Here is a 20,305-nt window from a genome sequence, read left to right on the forward strand (position 1 = left end):
TGTTTGATACCAATCTATAAAGTCCTCTTTAGACCCACGAAACACATGCAGTGACACTGAATGCAGGACGGCCACAGGCCCGTGGGTAGAACGTCTTTGGATCCAGTGGTGTTGTAAGCATCTCAGTGCTGGCAGGGGTCTCTACGTGGCTTCTCCAGCTCCAGAGGTCTGGTTGCATCAGGGTAGATCCATGTGACTTCTCCAGCTCAGGGCACTAGTTCCATGTGTCTTGTCAGCTGCAATGTCTCCCAGGGAGTGAGCAGATAGAGAGAGATGTCTCCGGCCTTCAAGCAGGAAAGACAGGATTTCCCAGAATTCTCAGGAGAAGGCCATGCCCACACAGAGACCTCATTGGCTATGATCTGCTTGACAGACTAGACTCCACCCCTTCACTCTTAATCCTCTCAAGTCCCAAAGTAACACCAGATTATGTAACTACCACATCCATTACACCCTGTTGGGTAGCCACTGTGTCTCAGGCCTGGCCTGTTGCTTTACAAACACCACCTCGTCCCATCCTGACTGTAATTCTGGAAGGCAGGTCACATCACCCCATTTTTACGAAGAAGATTAACCACAGCCCGAGGCTGCACACCTGGGGAGTAAGCCAAGCAGGGATTCCTAACCTGGGCGAGGTGGTGGCACATCAAGGCGGCAAAGATTCAGTGGAATTCCCTAAAGCCTGTGTTTGTATTTGCCTCTTCCTGGATGGGAGGAACAAGGGTAACTTTCACAGTCTCTAATGACAAACTGGAAAAGGAGCCACTGAACTCAAAGGCATACCATAAGTGCGTCTGTTCCCCGCACCCCATGCTTCTCTTGTGGCTGTCTGTATCCCTGCCATGAGGGGAATGGATGTCTGGATGCAGGCTCGGAAACCAGAGGCAGTTCTACCCTGTCCCTACGAGGTGGTTTGGACTCGATGGGAGAGGGTTTGAGGGACACCCGGGTGACTTGATCCCATTAGAGCTTTGGTTCTGGGGGATGGAGATAGGCAGGGGTAGGGTCCGTGTTCTGCCGAGAGAGGAGGGGGCCCCCGAGGGCTTGGCCATGTGTGGCGATGCCCAGGACCCTGGAGGCACTCACAGGCTGGGACAGGAGGGAGAGAGCAGGCAAGGCCGCGAGGCTGCTCTGTACAGCTGTTGGCTTCTGTTTGTCTGACAAACCACGTGCCCACGCATTGCCTCTGGGGAGCTAGGCCACTGGGCACTGAGCTGCTTGTTCACTGGGAGTCCTTGCTGATCGCTTTGCTTCTGTTTCCTACAGATCATGATCGAGTTCTGTCCTGGGGGCGCTGTGGACGCCATCATGCTAGGTGAGTCTTCCTGGGTCCAGTGTGTGGCAGGGGCCCTGGGTGCTCCCTCCGGGAGCCCTCACCCCACCCCGTAATCCACACAGCCTGTGTGAGCACCTCCCAGCATTGTCTCCTTTGGGAGAAAGCAAACTGCTTGTTGGACGAGCAGCAGTACCCCTTCACGGCCTGTGGAACGGGTCACTCACCTCAGGTTCCCTTGCCCACCCCCTCCCCAGCACTCTTACGGGTTAAAAGGAGAGAGCCGAGGGAGGATATTTTTGAAAATGGGGATGTTTTGTAAGTGACATGTGACATGTCAGGTCTTGATGTCCCAGGCAACTGTGAGCACTCAAAAGCTCACTGCATCGAGTCCGTGCTGACTCACAGCAAGCCCCACATGAAAGGGTAGAACGCCCACATGAAAGGGTAGAACTGCCCCTGTGAGCCTCCGAGACTCTAACGCTTTACTGGAGTAGAAAGCCCGTGTTTCTCCCAAGGGGTAGCTGGTGGTTTCAAACAATAGACCTTGTGGCCTGCAGCCCAATGTGTAACTGCTACACCACCAGGGCTCCTCCACTTGAGCACTAGCAAGAGGGAAAAAATAGTAAGCACCACTGTGTTGCGTATTTTCACCGTGTGCCAGAGATCATGAGCATTTCCGTCATGTGTGTTACTTTTAATCTTCACATATAAAATCTGGAAGAAGAGCTCTGATTATTCCTTTTGGGGAGGTGGGGGAGGGGCTCTGCATAACTTTTTTTAAAGGGTTAAAAAAATCAGCATGTTCTTAGGCCTCTACTCAAGTACTCCCTCACACTTTGTTCTGATAACCTGGCATCCTGTGATGTTCACCTTCCCTAACAATCACTGAAGACAAAGCTGGTGCATAAGCAAATGTGGTGAAGAAAGCTGATGGTGCTCTGCTATCAAAAGATATAGCATCTGGGGTTTTAAAGCCTTGATGATAAACAAGCGGCCATCTAGCTGAGAAGCAGCAAAGCCCACATGGAAGAAGCACACCAGCCTGTGTGATCACGAGGTGTCAATGGGATCAAAGACCCAAAACAAAAAATAATTTCAATGTGAATGAGGGGGAGGGCAGAGTGAAGACCCAAAGCCCATCTGTAGACACTTGGACATCCCCTCAAAGAAGGGCCACAAGGAAGAGACGAGCCAGCCAGGGTGCAGTATAGCACCAACGAAACACACAACTTTCCTCTAGTTCTTTAATGTCCCCCCGCCCCTGCTAACATGACCCCAATTCTACCTTACAAATCTGGCTAGATCAGAGCATGTACACTAGTACACATAAGAGCTGCAACACAGGGAATCCAGGACAGATAAACTCCTCAGGACCATTAATGAGAGTAGCGATACCAGGAGGGTAAGGGGAAGGTGGGAGGAGAAAAGGGGAACCAACCAATCACAATGATCTACATATAACCCCCTCCCGGGGTGGGGTGGGGTGGGGTGGTGGACAACATAAAAGTGGGTGAAGGGAGACAGCGGTCAGTATAAGACATGAAAAAATTTTTATAAATTTTCCAGGGATCATGAGGGAGGGAAGTGGGGGTAGCAGAGGAAATGAGCAACACCAAGGGCTCAAGTAGAAAGAAAATGTTTTGAAAATGATGATGGCAACATATATACAAATGTGCTTGATTGGATGGATGCATGGATTGTGATAAGAGCTGTAAGGTTCCCCAATGAAATGATTGATAAACAAATAGGAAAAAACCCAACATGTTCACAGACCTTCACACGGACTATTTAAAAGGGAGCAGTGAGCGGCACTGAGCACATCACGCTGTGCTGTGACAGCCCCTCAGCCGAGTCCCGGAGCCCCGCATTGCTCTAGAGTAAAAGCCTCCTGTCCACTGGGCTCGTGTCTTGGTGCTGCAGTGACCAAGGCCACAAGTGTGCGTGGCTGTCAGCAGCGGACTGTCTCATTCTGAGGCTGGAGGTTCAGAGTCAAGGTGCCAGCGGGGCTGCGCTCTCTCTGAATCAGGCTCTGGGAGAAAAAGTCTCCTGCATCTTTCTTTTAGCGCATGGAGTTGTTGGGAGCCCTCAGCGTGCCTTGGCTTGTCGCTGCATCACTCTGTCTTTGCCACCACTGCCATCACATGGCGCGCTCTGTGTTTGTCTTTCTCTTCTTCCTGTACAGACACTGGTCCCACTGTGTTAAGGACCTGCCCTGCCGTTCCAGTAGGACCTCTTCTTACTAATGACCCTATTTCTAGATGAGGTTGCACTGGGAAGGACGTGCCACGAATGCCACTGTGAGAATGGCGTAAGAGTGGCCACCTGAGGTCCTGCAGCTTTAAGTGAGGCAGAGAACCAAGATGATGAGCTCACCCCTGATTGCTCCGAGATGGAGTCAAGCAGCCCTCCACCCTGCAGCCTTATCACCCTCCATCCTGCAGCTGCCCCGCCCACCACACTCCCACTCCCACTTCTGCTGGGCCATCATTCGTGGCCACACTCCCAGGTGTGATGTTTATCAGGGGAGCAACAGGTTAGAATTAAGGACCAGAAATGAACCAGGATATGGATTTTCCATCAGAACAGTACCTTTTCAGCTGTGCTTACAGGAATGCCTCTCTGGCCCTCAGCCCCTCAGCCTCAGACTTAGGCAACAGTCACAAAGCTGTTTAGCTCTGCCAGTAAGTACACAGGGGATGCTGCTCTGCGCCCTAGCCTATTGTTCAGCTCTCTGTTTCTGTGGCTGGGTTAGCACACCTGCTGTGGCTGCCTTGCTCTGTGCAGAAGCCCTCTGCAGCTACCTCTGGCTAGTCTCCTGCTGCTGCCGCCACCGCCGCCGCCATGTCTATCCTGTGTCAATACCATTTCTCACCTTATCTGTTGCTACAGCTCTCCCTGTCTACTGCATCTGGAGATTCTCGGAGCAGGCGACCAGGGTCCAAAGGACAGACTCACTTCACTCCTGGTTCTTGCTCTGGGTGGTAGTGAGAGGCCCCTCCTCTTGCTGACTGAATTGGCTTCCTTGAAGCAAACCAGAGGAATCCCTGGTGGGACAGTGGTTAAGCACCTGGCTGCTAGTCAAAAGATGGGGGTTGCAATTCCTCCCACCCTTCTACGGGAGAAAGGTGAGGCAGTCGACTTCCCAAAAAATTGCAACCTTGGAGCCCGAGGGACAGCGCTACTCTGTCCCACTGGGATGCTCTGAGTTGGAATCCACTCTACAGCACTGGGTTTCTAAGCCCAATGGGATGGCAAAACTGACCCACGCACCTTAGTTACATGGTCTCACTTCCACAAGGGTTCCATGTGCCTTATTTGGACTAGCAGGGCAGATCACAAGCATCTTATTGACATAGTCCCATTCAGTCACTTTGTGGAAGTCACTAGGTTACTTACCTTGCTTTTCAGCGGGTGCTGCTGAATCGGTTCTGACCCTCAGTACCCTGTGTAGAAACCAGAGAAAGGCGGCCTGGCCTCCCGTGCCGCGCTCACAGATGTCATGTGAGAGCCCCTCACTGGAGCCATGGTCTCAGTTCATCTTACAGAGATTCTTCCATTTTTCACTGTCCTTCCGCTTCACTACGAGTGATGTCCTTTTCCAGGGACTGGTCCCTCCTGATCATCTGTCCAGAGTACGTGAGATAAAGCCTCCCCATCTGTGCTTCTAAGGAGAATACTGGTTGTACTTCTTGCACGACAGACTTCTTTGTTCTTCTGGCAATCCGTGGTGTTTTCAGTATTGCTTGTCAGTATCATAACTCAAATGCATCAATTCTTCCCCAGTCTTCCTGTTCCTGTACAACTTCCATAAGCAGTATGAGACGACTGAACATACCATGGCTTGGGCCCTATTAGGTATTTTCCTATACCGCGGGTGTGAATTTGTGGCAAACACTGTTGAAGCCAGTATGCTCATTAGGCAGTCTCTCCCTTCTCTGCTCCTTTGAGCCCCCAGGAACCACCGATGTGCAGTCTATCTCTGTGGACTAACCTCGGCAGGATCTTCCCTCCCAGTGGAGATGTTCAGTGTGTGACCTTGTGAGACTAGCTTCTTTGGCTTAAGAGTATCTTTTGGAGAGAACCATCTTTTGTAGGCGCGCTGTTCCTTTTATGGCTGAATAATGCAGGAGGGTGTGGAATAGGTGGTTCATTGATTCCATGAACAACCGCCTCCTTAGCCATGAATGAGACCAGGAGAACTGGATGGTACCTGACTACCTTAGTGAGCATTTTGATCGAAGATCTTATAGAAGAATCTTGATCAAAAGGGGAAAAATGACAGGATTTCAACTTCTCATGGACTGTAGACTTTCTGGAGCATGGAAGCTGGACGAAGGCCTATAACTATTGCCCTAAGATGATCTTTAAACCGTAAAGCAGACATACCCCCTGACGTCTTCTTAAAACCAAATGGTAACTTAGCTTAATCAATAAAGAAAGTTTACCTTGAGCGTGGCCCTCTGAAGTACGGTGCGTATGGGATCTATTTGGCAGCAGCAACTCTAAAGGTTAGGTAGGAAACTGAGTAGACAGGGAGCTTATATTAATGAGGTGAAATGATTCAGAAAAGGAACGTGGAAATGATTACAAAACTTAATGTATGCCATCAAGGTCACTAAATGTTACCTGTAAAAACTGTCGAGTCAGTGTATGTGTTGCTGCGTGCATGTTCTCAACAACAGCCACAGAATCAGTAAGATTTTAAAAAAGAAAGTCCTTTGGAATACAGTTGTGCTCTGGATGACCACAAGTTGGAATCAACTCAACAGCAACTTGTGGTTTGAATGTCACACATGTACAGTGTCCTTGTTCTCATCCTGAGCTGTAGGAATTTGGGACCCACACGTCTTCTCTGCCGAGCCACATGCTGCTCCCAGTTCCCAGATGGATAAATAACAGTGGAGAGGAGGGCACAGGACGTGCATTCTGTTGCCCTTGGGTGTGCCTTCTCTCGGCAGAGACTGCCTTTGAAGAATATTATTGTTCTGGGTAGAAGCCAACGAAATAAAAACAGTAGTGTCGTCCAAATTAGTCTTCTCCAGGGGATAAAGGGCCAAAGATGGTTCAGTCTGGTTCTCACTACATTGCCACTCAGTACTTCCAAGGCCTCATCTACACCAGGAGGGCTGCTCACTGAACAGGTAGGAGGGTCAGGCCCTTCCAGAGGCACCTTGGAAGAAAGGCCTGGCAAATCTACTTCTGAAAAACTAGACAGTCGCAGTCCCTGGAACACAGTCTACACGCACCGCGTGGATCACCGGGAGGCAGGTCCTCTGCAGCTGGTCCCAGGCTGACACGCTCGCGCTCTCTGGTGGGGGCCTGCCTGCGGTGGCAATGTTGTTATTGGGGGCTGTTGAGTCCGAGACACCAGCTGGTGCTGCAGCGCCCCCACGATCGCTCTTAGGTTTGAGCCCCCTGTTGCAGGCCTGGTGTCGGGTCCATCTTGTGAAGGGGCTTCCTCTCCGTGAACTCTCCTCGCCAAGCATGAGGTAACATGCCCAGCGCATGGCCTCTACAGAGCACCTGGCTGTACCTTTTCCAACACAGACGTGTGCCATTTGAATGCATGGATTCACCTTCGGTCTGCCTTAGTTCATGTCCGACTGTCACATGCATGTGAACTGACTGAGCCCACGACAGTGCCGGAAGCCCCCCTGCTCTACGGGAGCTGGAGACCCAGACAGGATGCGTGACTCGCCAGGAAGCACACAGCTAGTGAGTGGTAGCGCCTGGGTTTCAGCTCAGTCAGCGTGGCCTGGCCCCAGCTGGGGCAGAGGTGAGAGAGGAGGCTGCAGGGAGGAACAACAGCCTGAAAGTCCCCCAGAGAGGCCCTGTCCTCTGGGTCTGGCTTCCCAGGGCACCAAAAGTGGCGCCTGCACTCCTGGCCCGCGTCTCTATATTTATCACCTCGGGGACCTGGGCACGGTGGATTCCCGGCCAGGTGCCCAGAGGGGGGGATGCAGAGGTGCTGTCTCGCCCAGGGTCTGTCCAGAGGGAGGCCTCGGAGCTGCTCAGGAGCATTCTGGCCATGCTTCTCAGGACAGGTGCGCTCTATTCCGGGGGATATGTCCGCTGTCCTTCATCCTGACTGCACTCCAGATGCCCCCGTTCTTCAGCCTTTCTGATTCGTTGTCCAACTCCAGCATGCAAACGAGGCCATTGAAAATACTGGGGTCACCTTCATCCTCAGAGCGACATCTTTGCTCGCTAACACGTTGTTCCAGAAGTCTTGTGCCGCAGATTTGCCCACTGCAATACATCGTTAGATGTCGTGACTGCAGCGTCTAGGGGGTTGATAGTGGATCCAAGTAAAATGAAATCCTTTCAAATGTCAATCTTTTCGCCATTTTTTTCTCCGTATCTGTCCAATCCTGAGGATTCCCACCCCTCCTCTTCCTTGAGGTGTAGGGCATCCTGAAGGCTGTAGTAGTTTTAGGGAGGAGTTTTTCTAAGACCTAAACCAGCGTGTCTCTGCTTTGCTTAGACTGTTTCTCAGACTGCCCAGCAGATAGAATGCAGCCTGCCTGCCCGGGCCCGATGATCCTTTAGCATCCATCCCTGCAGCCTTCTGCCTTCCCTTTCCCCTGTGGCTAACCCAGCTCCTTGATACATGGCCCCGTGCATGAAGCCCTCTCCCCCCGTCTCCCCCATCCATTTCCAGGCCTCAGGAAGGCCCTGGGGGAATGGAGGGCATGTGTGCCTGTTCTCCTGTGGGTGGCCAGCACCCAGGAAGCCCTGGGGACCAGTCCCTCTGGCCTCTCCAGCCTCTTTCATCTCTGGGGTTGCCAGAGAGCCATTTCCTGAACACCAGTTCCTTCCAGCCGCCACACTCTGCTTCTGCCAGCTCCTTGTCCTGGAATGCCCCTGCCCGTCTTTCCCCCTGAAGTCCCAATGTTCTCTCTAGACACAGCTCCAATGTGCTGTGTCCCCCAGACAGAGGACACTGCTACCCATCCCCCCAAACCCCTGCCGGCCCCTCTGTCCTGAGCACGGCGCACTCACTCAGTGCCTGCCAACAACCCAAACCAAGCCAATGGCTGTGGACTCGATTCCAACTCAAGGCTCCCCATTCGTGCAGAGTAGAGTGTCTCCTTTGAGTAGCTCTGGTGACATAGTGGTTATACAGTGGACTGCTAAACCACAAGGTCAGCAGTTCGAAACCACCAGCCATCCCATGGGGGATAGATAAGGCTTTTTCTGTTCCTGTAAAGAGTTGCAGTCTGGGAAACCCAGACAGTTTTATCCTGGCCTACGAGGTCGCTGTGAGTCAGAATCAACCGCATGGCAGTATGAGAACAACTTCAAATGGTTTCAAGGCAGAAGCCCTGGGTGGGTTTGAACCACCAACCTTTGGGTTAGTAATTGAGTGCTTAGCTGCTTGTGCCACCCAGAGAGCCTGCTGACAGAATAACTTTCTGACTTCCGATTGGGTGGCATTTACCAGCCCGAGCTCTACAGACTCCTGCCTCGCTGGTTTGAATCTCAGATCTGTGGCTCCCCACCTGCTCCCTCGAGCAAGTTACTTACCTCCGAGCCTCATTCTTCTCCTCTGTAAAATGGGGGTAGCCCTTGCTCCTGCCTCTCAGGGCTGCTGAGAGAAGGAAATGGGCTGGCACGCGTAAAGTGCTCGCAGGCAAACCATGCACACAGTGAGTGTCCTTGCTCGGCATTGGCTGGGCTGACGTTTAGCTACCTGGGTGTGTGCTGGACTGCCACCATCTGACTCTTGTCCTCTTGTCTGTTTGCAGAGCTGGACAGAGGCCTCACCGAGCCCCAGATTCAGGTTATCTGCCGCCAGATGCTGGAAGCCCTCCACTTCCTCCACGGCAAGAGGATCATCCACCGAGACCTCAAAGCCGGCAACGTGCTGATGACGCTGGAGGGCGATATCAGGCTGGGTAAGGCGCCAGCCTGCGGGCTGGGTACTGTGCATCCCCTGTGGACAAGAGGGAGCTGCCGATGACCCCAGGCATCCAGCAAGGTCACAGTCCCCCAACCCTGCTCTGGGCCCCAGGCGTGTCTCACCCCTGTGGTTCGGTCTAGACGGTAGTTCTCCCCTGGGCAGATGTAGCTCTCTCACGACGTCGGACCAGGTTGGCAGACAGTTGGGGTTGTCACACGGGAAGGGCTATGTGGTCCGCACCAGCCATGGCAACCTGGGTGTGTCAGAGTAGGGCCATGCCCCGTCCTTTTTTAGAAGTAGATCACCAGGCCTTTCTTCTGAGGCACCTGTGGGTAGATTCAAGCCTCCAACCTTTGGGCGAGCGGCTGTGCCCCATCACCCCATGGTGGAGACCGCCTGCGATTGCTGTCCAGCAAATGTCCACTCATCGCGACTCGGAGGTGAGTTGTAGGGTAGCCAGTGCAATTCAAAGCGGGGTCTTTCCGAAGCAGACCAGCAGGCCGAACTGCCAGCTTTTGGGTTAGTAGTCAGCAGCTAATAGACTGCTTCACCCAGAGAACCGTGTTCACCCCACCCCCAAATCTGGAACACACCCCAGAGCGTGGGGCCGAGGCAGAGGGAGTGTCCACTCCCACACTGCGTTGGCTTGTCCAGTTGAGACAACCAGAAAGACGTTGAGGGCTGCAGGAAAGTCCGGCACGTGGTGAGTGTGTGCAGCAGTGTTTACACACTGAACGGAGGGCTGAGAGCTGGGGTGGGGGTGCCTTCTAGACCCTGTGGTGCTGATTTGTGAAGTTCTCTTCCCTCCCGGGGCTGAGCCCGAGGCTGGGCCTGGGGGAGTGGTGATGCTGTCTGCGTGGGTCCCTGGAGGGACACCCTTGCCCAGTCTCCCTGTACAGTTCAGAGGCCTGGCAGAGAATGGCATCAGCAAACCTTTCTCCCAGCGAGCGTGTCCCCACGTGGAGACAGAACCTGCGGTTCTCAGCGGAGCCGGCTTAGAAAGAGAGACAGCGGGGTGAGCCGGCCGGAGCGTGGGTTCACATCCTGGCCCTGCCACCCTGAGCCGTAGGGCCCCGAGAAACGCAGTTAGCAGTTCTCCGCTCAGTGGTGTCATCTGCACAGTGCAGCTGGGGGAAGCCTTCCTCACAGGGTTGTTGGGACAACTGGATTGAAGTGTACAAAACCCCGTTGCTCGGAGGCCCTCAGGGCTAGCCCCTCTGCTGCTTCCTCGGGTTAAGGGTTTACCTCTGTCTAGGGGTTTCCGACTTCCTCTGAGAACCAGGTGGGCGTGGCCACAGAAAGCCCAGGTCCAGCTCCAGGCTCCAGCGAAGGAATCCATTTGTGGGAGACCGTGAGGAAGGCCCTCCGTGCAGAGCCAGTCGAGGTGCTAACCAGGGAGTGGAATAAAAACACTTCCTGCCGTCAAGGCAATTCCAACTCCTGGCGACCCTCAGGAAAGAGCCGCCCCTGTGGGCTTCCAAGACTGTCACTCTTTACGGGAGCAGACAGCCTCCCTTTGCTCCTGAGGAGCCGCTGGTGGTTTTGAACTGCCGCCTTCTCCGTTAGCAGCCCAACACGTGACCACTTGGGCACCAGGGCTCCTTGAGGTTGGAATAGACTCACATTTTAAGTCCCTGTTCGTATCCGCTGCTACCACTTGGCAGTTGGTTGACCTTAAGCAAATTCACTGAAGAGTCCAGAGATGACGTTTGATTGGACACAGCCGGGATGTCTGTGATGTTGATGACCGCTCCTCTAGGCGTATGGGTGACGGGTACCAAGTGCCCCACAAAGTTCCTTTCGGGCCCTTTGCAGAAACTGTTGACTAATTTAGACAAATCGCCTCCGTTTCCTCTGTTCCCAGGGGTGGGTGTGGCAGTGTAGTGTGGGATGGCCCGTGGTGTACCCAGTGCCCAGTCCCCAGGTGCGCCTGCTGCTGCTGGCGCCGACTGAGGGTGAGCGGCCGCGGTGTCAGAGCAGCCCTGTCCCCAGAGGCTTCAGCGGCTGGGTTTTCAGAAGTACGGTAGATCACCAGGCCTTTCTGCCAAGCTGCCTCAGGGTGGGCCCAACCCTCCAACCCTATGGCTAGCAGTCAGACATTTGCACCACGCAGGAGGTACCAGCACTGCAGAGTCCTAGGATGAGGACTGTTTCCGATAGAGTTCCTCACCTTCTCCACAGCCCCGGCGCCTGTAGGCAAACAGGGGCCCTTTTCCCAAGTCGGGCGGCAAAGGATCTTTTAGGCTCTTTCAAATTCCAAGCAGAGGTCAGATGGTAGTTTTAGTTGCCTTAAGAGTCAATGTGCCCAGCACAGAGCCTGGCAGGGGCTATGGCAGGCTGCCCACGTTATCAGGACGGCTTTGTTCCTGGCCATGTATCTAGTTGCCTGGAAAACAAAAGGAAAGAGGAACAGAAGCCTTATAATGAATGGTGGGACACTTCTTTCAGTCTCACGTATGCTTGTGAATCTGAGCCCCTGGAAAGATGAGGAAGCGGAGGGCCCAGAAAGGAGAAGCCACCTGTCTCAGGTCGCACTGCAGTCTCCTGCTTCCCTGCCTGTGCTGTTTCCCTGGCACCCGCCTCTGGGAGCATCCAGTCATCAGAGAAGTCACCTGGGGGCCCAGGTGGACACCTCCCTGTTAGCGAGCCCAGAGGTGTAGGGCCACCTCGGCCTGAGGGAGGAGGCCCGTGGGAGGGCGGGCAGGCCTGGACGCCTGGGCTTTCCTCCCCCACCCCAGTGTCAGAGAGCCATGCCCTCCTGGGCATCAGCTGTCCTATCTGTACCACAAGATACTTTTTTTGGTGTTTGTCTACAAGGCACTGCAGGCAATTTGGGTAGAATGGTTTTCTATGTGTGATTTCCCAGACTCCTGTTCACTAAATGCCCAGAGCATTCAGGCTCACTGGAATCCCCAGCTCACCCACCCTTCTCCATGCACATCCAGAGGCACGGAGATGCACTGTGATTGGGATAGGAGTCAGGGTCACCTCTGCCTGAGCAGGGCTGAGGCTGGACCAGTGTAGGGTTGGGGAGCCAGGGGAGAAGGCGGGCCACAGAACTGCATTTGGGCAGTGGCGTGGCCTTCACTTGCCTCAAACTGTCAGGTACAATGGTTCTCTCACTTTGGAGTCTCTCAGTCACCTGCGATTCTCTTCTCTATTGCCATCCATTCAAAGCCCACTGCTGTGTGCATGTGTCTGTATGTCCTGTAATGTGCACGGTTGCTCGGCAACATGTTAGGGATAGCATGTGCCGGCCGCCCTTCCAAGGTGGCACATACACATACAACCTCTCTCTCTAAGGGCAGAGGAATAGTCAGAGCCAGACGAACCGCAGTGCACGTGACCCTCACCAACCACGCTCCAACCACACTTTGGGTTGCGTCCAATGTTTGACTCGCTCACATGATGCTATTAGGAGCAGCCATAGCCTAGCCATCTCTTCTGAAGGATCCGTTTGAGGACATGGGTAGTGTGGTGGTAGAATTCTTGCTTTCCTTGCAGAGGTCCCTGGTTCGATTCCTGGCCAGTGTACCTCAGGCACAGCTAGGTGTTGCTGTGACGATGAGCATGTTTCAGTGGAGCTTCCAGACTAAGACAGACTAGGAACAAAGGCATCTGCCTTCCTTCCTTTTGTTTGTTTGTTTTGTTGCAGGGGGAATGGCTTGCAAAGATAATTCTATTGAATGACTCCCAGGAGGAAGAAAAACCTTTCCAGCCTGCATGGCCACTCTTGGTGTTTCTGAATAGGGAGAAAGCTCTATTTCTGAAAAATAAGTTGATGGAAACACTATAGATCATAACAGCCTGATCACCATTGATGGTGAACTCCATTCAATGGTGAACTGGGCAGCAGTTTGATTTATTGTGAATGGGGTCGCCTCCCGTGAGGGATCAAGTTGATGGCAGCTAACAGTCATGTTCCCAGACATAGAATTGTTTCAAGCATTTGGTTTACAGCCCTATTTTATTTATCTCTTTTCTAACATGTATGAATAGAAGAATCCTGGCCATGTTTGTCTGTTCATTGATTCCTTCGTAAACCATGTCAGACATCTGTTGTGGAAGAGACTATGCTGAGGGTATGGCTGTGGACAAAGCAGGGACCTTCTGGACATGACAGTATTATCAGGGGCAATGTCCTACCTCCCCAGACATGGACTCTGAGTCTTGTTTTAAAATGGAGGAAGGAGAGTAGTGACTTGGATCTAAAAGCTTAAAACTGTCTATCCGACATACACACGCCACCATTGTCCTCTGTCTATTCCAAACACAGAAGACTGAAAGCAACGGGAAACTCAAGCAGACGACGCACCCAGGTGCCCGTAGACCAGAGGCTCTGCAGCTATCAGGAGCCCGGGAGCGGACGGTCCGGCCACCACTACCAAGCCTCTAACTGGATTCACAGTAGAAGCTCCGGGACAGACTAGGAGATTAAGGCAGAACAAAAGTCACAGTCATTCAAAACAAAACCACCCCCAGACTGACTAGTCTGGTAGAGGCTATAAGATGACCAGACATCCTGCTTTTGGCGAGACAGTCCCGATTGTTAACAATTTTTCCTGCATCCTGCGGCGTTTTTTAAAAAGTCCTGATTTTTGGAAAGAATGCACGACAAGCGAGGGTATATGGTTTTCAGCTGCCATGTGGCTATTTTGCCAGGATATGAGTTTTATCAGTGGTGTCCCGCTTTTGTCCCGCTTTCCCAATGTGAACATCTGGTCACCTTACTGTCGTCAGACCTTTGCGATGGCAGCTCTAGATGCCTGTCAAGCCTGGAACTGAACCTACTCGCTGAGCTCAGTCAAGCAAACAATAGACAGGCCTATAAAGTAAACATTAACACCCACAGAGAATGTCCTCCTCAAAACAATCAATCCTCTGAGACCGGAAGGGTGGCTTTGCCTGGAAACACAGCTCCGAGGGCAGGAGGGGCCGGGAAGGTGGGTGAATGGAAGCAGGGAACTCGGGGACGTGGGAGGAGCACATTTACATGGGGGGAAGGGGGCAGGGGAGGGGACACTGCACCACTGTCACAAAACAAGACCGTGCATGAAACATTGAGTGGAAAGCCAGAGGGCTTGGTAAACATTGCCCTAACCCACAATTTAAAAAAAAATTTTCGATTAACAAAATGGATGAAAGATGGGGAAGCTGCAGCTCCCAGAACTCGGGCTGGGCTCTCCGCAGGGAGGGCGTGGGACCGACGGTGTGCCATTATGAGAGTTGGTGTTTCTCTTCCTGTACTTGCAGCCACCGCACCCACAGGCCCTGTGCTGGGGAAAGGCACCTTCTGCCTCCCTTCTAGAAACCCTGCTGGGGCTCAGGCCCCGCAGCAGCGGTAGCACTAGAGGGATGGGAGGGGTGTGCACTGCCCCCCAGACCTGCGGGAGGAAATGACCCTAAAATAACTGCCGATAAAAACTACCACAATGACTGGGAGAGGGGGCTCCGCGCCATGGAGGGTGCGCTGCACCTGGAGAAGAGTGTCAGCCAGTCCCTGCTGCAGCTGCACCCACTGGCCACGGACAAGAACGACCCCCATCTCTGTGACTTCATCGAGACACATTACCTGGACACGCAGGTGAAATCCATCAAAGGGCTGGCGACTACGTTACCAGCCTGCGCAAGATGGGGGCCCGGATCCCGGCCTGGCCGAGCATCTCTTGGACAAGCCCACCCTGGAGACAGTGATGGAGAGAGCTGAGCGGCAGCCTGGCCTTCCCCGAGTCACCAAGGCAGCGCACGCATGAGGGGTAGACCTGTCCCTTTTCTAGAAATTGTACCCAAGCATCCACTTCCGTTCTTCCATTTGTACCTTTCCTTCAGCTGGGTATCTAAAGCCATTTGATACCCAGCTGTTGTCTCAGAGATCTTGGCGGGGAGGGGCCAGAGAGCCGTCCCGGGCCCAGACAGTCAAATTTTTTAAGCACCCCAGTTCCATTGCAAAATCCCACTTAATAAAACGGAGCTTGCGCAGAAAAAAACCCCCCAAAAAACTAGAGGGGCGGAGGGGGTAGTGTTTCAGCAGAAATGTATTATTTTGTATAAACATACCCCTATATTTCATTAGATATAAACTGATATATTTGAATTACGGGGCAGGCTATGGATATTGAAAGTATCACGGAGTACCAAAAGGACAAAGACATCTTCCCTGGAAGAAGTGCAGCCAAAATGCTCCTTAGAAGCAAGGATGACGAGCCATCAGCTCATGTACTTTGGACACGTTGTCAGAAGAACCCAGTCCCTGGAGAAGGACATCGTGCTTGGCCAAGTAGAGGGCGGTGAAAAAGAGGATGAAGTTCAAGAACTGCCCTCGGTGTGGATTACAACTCAGTGTAAAGAAAGCCCAAGTCCTCACAACTGGACCAATAGACAACGTCATGATAAATGGAATAAAGGTCAAAGGGGTGAAGAATTTGGCCTGGCATGGGTCTATAACCAATGCTTATGGAAACCGTAGTCAGGAGATCAAAGGACACAGTGCATTGGGTCCATCTGCACAAGGCCTCTTTAGAGTGCCAAAGGCAAGAATATCGCTTGAGGCCCAAGATGAGTCTGTCCCAGGGCATGTTTTTTTTTAACTGTCCCACATGCACGTGAAAATTGGGCGGTGAATAAGGAAGACCAAAGAAGAAGGGATGCGTTTGATTTGCAGTGTTGGCGAAGAACTCGGAAATGACCATGGACTTCAAAAAGAACAAATGGATCTGTCTCCGAGGACGTACAGCCAGAATGAGCCTTGGAAGGGATGAGAACGCCAAGACTTGGTTTGCTCGCTTCGGACATGTTGTCAGGAGAGGCCAGTCCCTGGAAAAGGACATCATGCTTGGTCAAGTCGAGCATCGGCGAAAAAGATGAAGACCCTCCAGGAGATGGCTGGGTGTCATGGCGGCAACAGGGGGCACCGACGCAGCCGTTGAAAGGATGGCGCCGGACTAGCCGGTGCTTCGTGCTGCTGGGCATCGAGTGGCTGTGCGCGGGGACCAGCACAAGGCCCTAAGCAGCACCCCGTGCTCCCAGCAAAGCCATTGCTGTTGTCACACCGAGTCCTGTGTTCCCTCGACACCTGCTGCACACGCCTGCTGTTGTTTTGTGCTTACCAGGTTTTTACAGTCGCTCATTTTATTAAATATTCCAGTGTTTGAGCCATAATATTTTGGTAATTAGTAGTTGTGAACCTATGTCAATAACTTTTGAGAATGAAGTAGTAATTAAAGGGAAGGGGGGGGGGACTTGTTAAAGGCTTCTGCTCAGTTACTAATAATGTTATAATTAATGTCATTCAACAAAGAATGATTTCACAAGATAATTAAGCTGCTAGGATTCGTCTAATCTAAGAAGCACTCTGTTGAAGCCGTTTTAAATATCTCACGTATCATTCTATGCTGAGCGTTACTAAGGAGTCTTTACGGTCTGGTATAGGAGGAGGTCTTGCACTAGGTGACACACCCCTCGTAATGCCACTCTAGATGCCCAGAAGAGTTCCTGGGAGGTGCCAGCTGTTGGCATTAGCTGGGGAGCCAGGGTCCCATGGAATCCAGGCTTCCCAGCAGGAAGGAGTGATCCGAGCCCATAAGCCACTGGTTTTCACCAAGGAGCCCACGGGGCAGTCGATACGTTGCCCACAACCCTGGGCTCTGAGCAGCAGAGCCCTTCGCCCCTGGCTCTGCGTTTCCGCTCAGCTGTGGCAGTTGCTGGGTTCCAGTGGAAGAGTCAAGGGGCGCCCTGGCCAACCCCTCAGCAAGATGCTCTTGTCAGCTACTGGCCCGGCTTTTCTGACCATTCCCAGGAAGGAGGAATCCCAGGACAGCCTCAGTCTTACGCCACTTGCTGTCGAGCTGATTCTGACTCCCAGCACGCCTTTGCGTGTCTGAGTGGGACTGCGCTCCGTGGAGCATGTTTCCAGTGGCTGACTGTTCACAAGTAGACGGCCAGGTCTGTTTTCCGAGGCACCCGAGAACGTAGTTGAGCCTCGTCTTTGGTTGACTTGCTGAGCATGCTGGCTGCTTGCACTACTCGGAGGTCGCGCCTCAGCTTTGGCGAGCAGAAACATTCCAAGGCGAGGCCAGCTGCCGAGCCCTTAAATAATCTGCATCATCTCCATTCCCAGAACAGTTACCGTGAGCCGGGCTGGAGGTAGCTGCTGGCTGTGTCACTGCAGGGCTGTGAGATGGGGAAACAGAGCTCATAGCAAGGACCTCCACAGGGGAGAGACAGCCTCCTCTTTCTCCTTAGGAGTGACTGTCTCTGGGTGTGAACTGACATCCTTTCAGTTAGCAACCACTGTGCCAGCAGGGCGCCTTGCAGCCAGGGGCCCGAGGGGTGGGGTTGCCTCTGTGTAGCCTGCGCACTTCTCTCCGCAGCAAGGGTTCGAAGGGAAACTGCTGGTGGTGCTGGGTGTGTGTTTAAAGATAAGCTCTGTTTACTCCCTATTGGTTAATCTTGAGAATACTACTCTCTCTCATGGCAAGCTTACAGGATTCGGAAAAGTACAAGAAACCTGGCTAAGTGTTACCACCCACGGACAACTGCTTCCCCGAGGCAGGGGAGGGAGATGTGAGGAGGCATCATTCCGATCATGCTCCCGAGTCAAGAGTGCCCCCTCTTTGTCCTTGCTTCATGGATAAAACCCCCGGGTGCCGGGTTGTAAGAGCTCATCTTCGTGACCACAGACTGTTCTGTTAGGGAGGGAAATGCCTCTCTTGGTGATTCTGCTCAGTTGTTCACTTGTTGCGTGTCTTCTGACCTCTTCTGATTTGCCTGCTGTGTGTGCATGGGTGTGATCGGCCATCGTCTCCATGGTTTTGTTGTTGTGTGTGCATCGCAGTCTCCGCCAGGTCTGCACGTCTCAGGTGTAGAGTTTAGTGATATCGGTGATGTGCATCCTGCTGATAACGCCAGCTTAAGTCCTTTTTAGAAGAGGCAGGCTGGTGTGATCTGTTGGATGGACAAAATTTCCTTTCCTTTTTTTTTAAACTCATTTTATTGGGTGCTCGTATCACCATCCATCCATCCATCCATCCATTGTGTCAAGCACATTTGTACATTTGTTACCATCTTCATTCTCAAAACATTTGCTTTCTACTTGAGCCCTTGGTATCAGCATTGCATTTCCCCCCCTCCCTCCTTGCACCCCCTCCCTCATGAACCCTTGATAATTCATAAATTATTATTATTTTGTCATGTCTTACACTGTCCAGTGTCTCTCTTCACCCACTTTTCTGTTGCCCATCGCCTTTCTACCACACCATCCCCTTACCCTCCTGGTATCTCTACTCTCATTATTGGTCTTGAAGGAATCATCTGTCCTGGCTTCCTTGTGTTTCCAGCTCTTATCTGTACCAGTGTACATACTCTGGTCTAGCCAGATTTTATACAAAGTTTTCTAATCACTCCCCGACAGCTAAGCAAGCATGATGGTTTTTAATCCGTCCCTAATATAATTGGCACATGTTTCTATGAACGTAAGTGTTGCGAAGGTTCTATCGAGTCAATTCTGACTCAAAAGCAGACTGGAACACTGCGTAGACCTGCGCCGTCGTCAGAATCGTTCCTGTGTGTGAGCCCATTCTTGCAGCCACCATGCCCGTCCTTCTCTTTGACCATCAGTCTCTTTGTTGTTGACCTTCCACTTTCCCAAGCACGATGTCATGGTCAGGGGACTGGTTTCTTCTGATGACACGTCCAAAGGATCCGAGACAAAAGTCTCCCACCCTCACTCCTAAGGAGCACGCTGGCTCTCCTTCTGAGAAAGATCTGCTGGTCCTTTCCGCAGTGCATGTCACTTTCAGTATTCTGTGGCAGCACCATCATTCAGATGCATACGTTCTTCTTCCATGCCCAACGATCACATGCAGATGAGTTGATTGAAAGTACCATGGCTTGAGTCGGGCCCCTTGGTCCTCAAAGCAACGTTCTTGCTCTTCAGTATTTTAATGAGGCCTTGTGTGACTGATTTACATAATGCAACGCATCATTTGATTTCTTGACTGCTGCTTCCACGAGCAGGGGTTGTGGATCCAAGTAAGATGAAATTGTTGACACCTGCTGTCTTTTCTCCATTCATCGCGATGTTACCTAGTGGTCCAGTTGTGAGGATGCGGGACTTCTTTACACTGAGCTGTAAGCCACACTCAAGGTGAGATTCTTGATCTTCACCAGCAAGTGCTTCAAGTCCTCCTCCCTTTCAGTAAGCAAGGTTGTGCCAGCTGCATAGCGCAGGTTGTTCATAAGCTTTCCTCCAACCCTGATGCTGAGTTCTCCGTCATATAATCCAGCTTCTCTGATTATTTGCTCAGTATACAGACTGATTCAGTGTGGTGAGAGGATACAACCCTGATGCACACCTTTCCTCTTTTTAAAGAGTTTGAACAACTGCCTCTTGATCCATGTATAGGTGCCGCAGAGCACAGTGCAGTGTTCTGGCATCTCCATGCTTCTAAAGACTGTCCATAGCTCGTTTTGATTCACAGTCGAATGTTTTGCATAGTCAAAGGAAACACCAAACATTTTTCTGGTATCCTCTGCTTCGTCAAGATCCATCTGACATCAACAGTTACATCCCTTGTTCCACATCTTCTCGTGAATCCAGCTTGAATTTCTGCTTGGTTGTTCACAACAGGCAGCGCCCTGTTAATGTACTCCTGCAACTGTTGTTGAATGCTGTTCATCAAAATCCAGCTTGTATTTTATATGAATGATGCAGTTTGAGAATGTACACTTTGTGTTTACAAATGGATCTCTTCCGATTGGGTGCCCAGGTAGCTGCCTTCCAAATTTCCTGGCGTAGACAAGTGTGTATTTCCTGTGCTTCATCAGCTTGTTGAAACATTTCTCTTGGTATGCTGTCAATTCATGGAACCTTGTTTTTGGCTAATGCCTTCAGTGCAACAAGGACATCTTCAGTTATTACCTTTGGTTCTTGATCACATGCTGCTTCTTGTGATGGCTGAAGGTTGACTAGCTCTTTTTGGTACAGCAGGGTGTAGTCTTACTATCATCTGTTGATACCACATGCATCATTCAGCATTTTGCCTGTAGAATCTTTCACTGCTGCCACTGAAGGCTTGACTTTTTTCTTTGGCTCTTTCAGCATAAGACATGTTGAGTGTGTTCTTTTT

The 20,305-nt window shown here is 51.9% G+C and overlaps 1 protein-coding gene across 1 annotated transcript in view; it reads left to right on the plus strand.

Moving 5' to 3' along the window:
• The window catches only part of STK10 (serine/threonine kinase 10), a 137,753-nt gene that overhangs the window by 60,069 nt on the left and 57,379 nt on the right, over window positions 1-20,305 (plus strand). The window contains exons 3-4 of the mRNA XM_004697129.2: window positions 1,267-1,315; window positions 9,025-9,174. Coding sequence (XP_004697186.1) covers window positions 1,267-1,315; window positions 9,025-9,174 — 199 coding nt within the window. The remainder of the gene's footprint in view (window positions 1-1,266; window positions 1,316-9,024; window positions 9,175-20,305) is intronic.

The sequence above is a fragment of the Echinops telfairi genome, unplaced genomic scaffold (assembly GCF_000313985.2).
Source record: "Echinops telfairi isolate 266 unplaced genomic scaffold, ASM31398v2 ScPeMD7_7469;HRSCAF=8507_0, whole genome shotgun sequence".
In the NCBI taxonomy this organism is placed as follows: domain Eukaryota; kingdom Metazoa; phylum Chordata; class Mammalia; order Afrosoricida; family Tenrecidae; genus Echinops; species Echinops telfairi.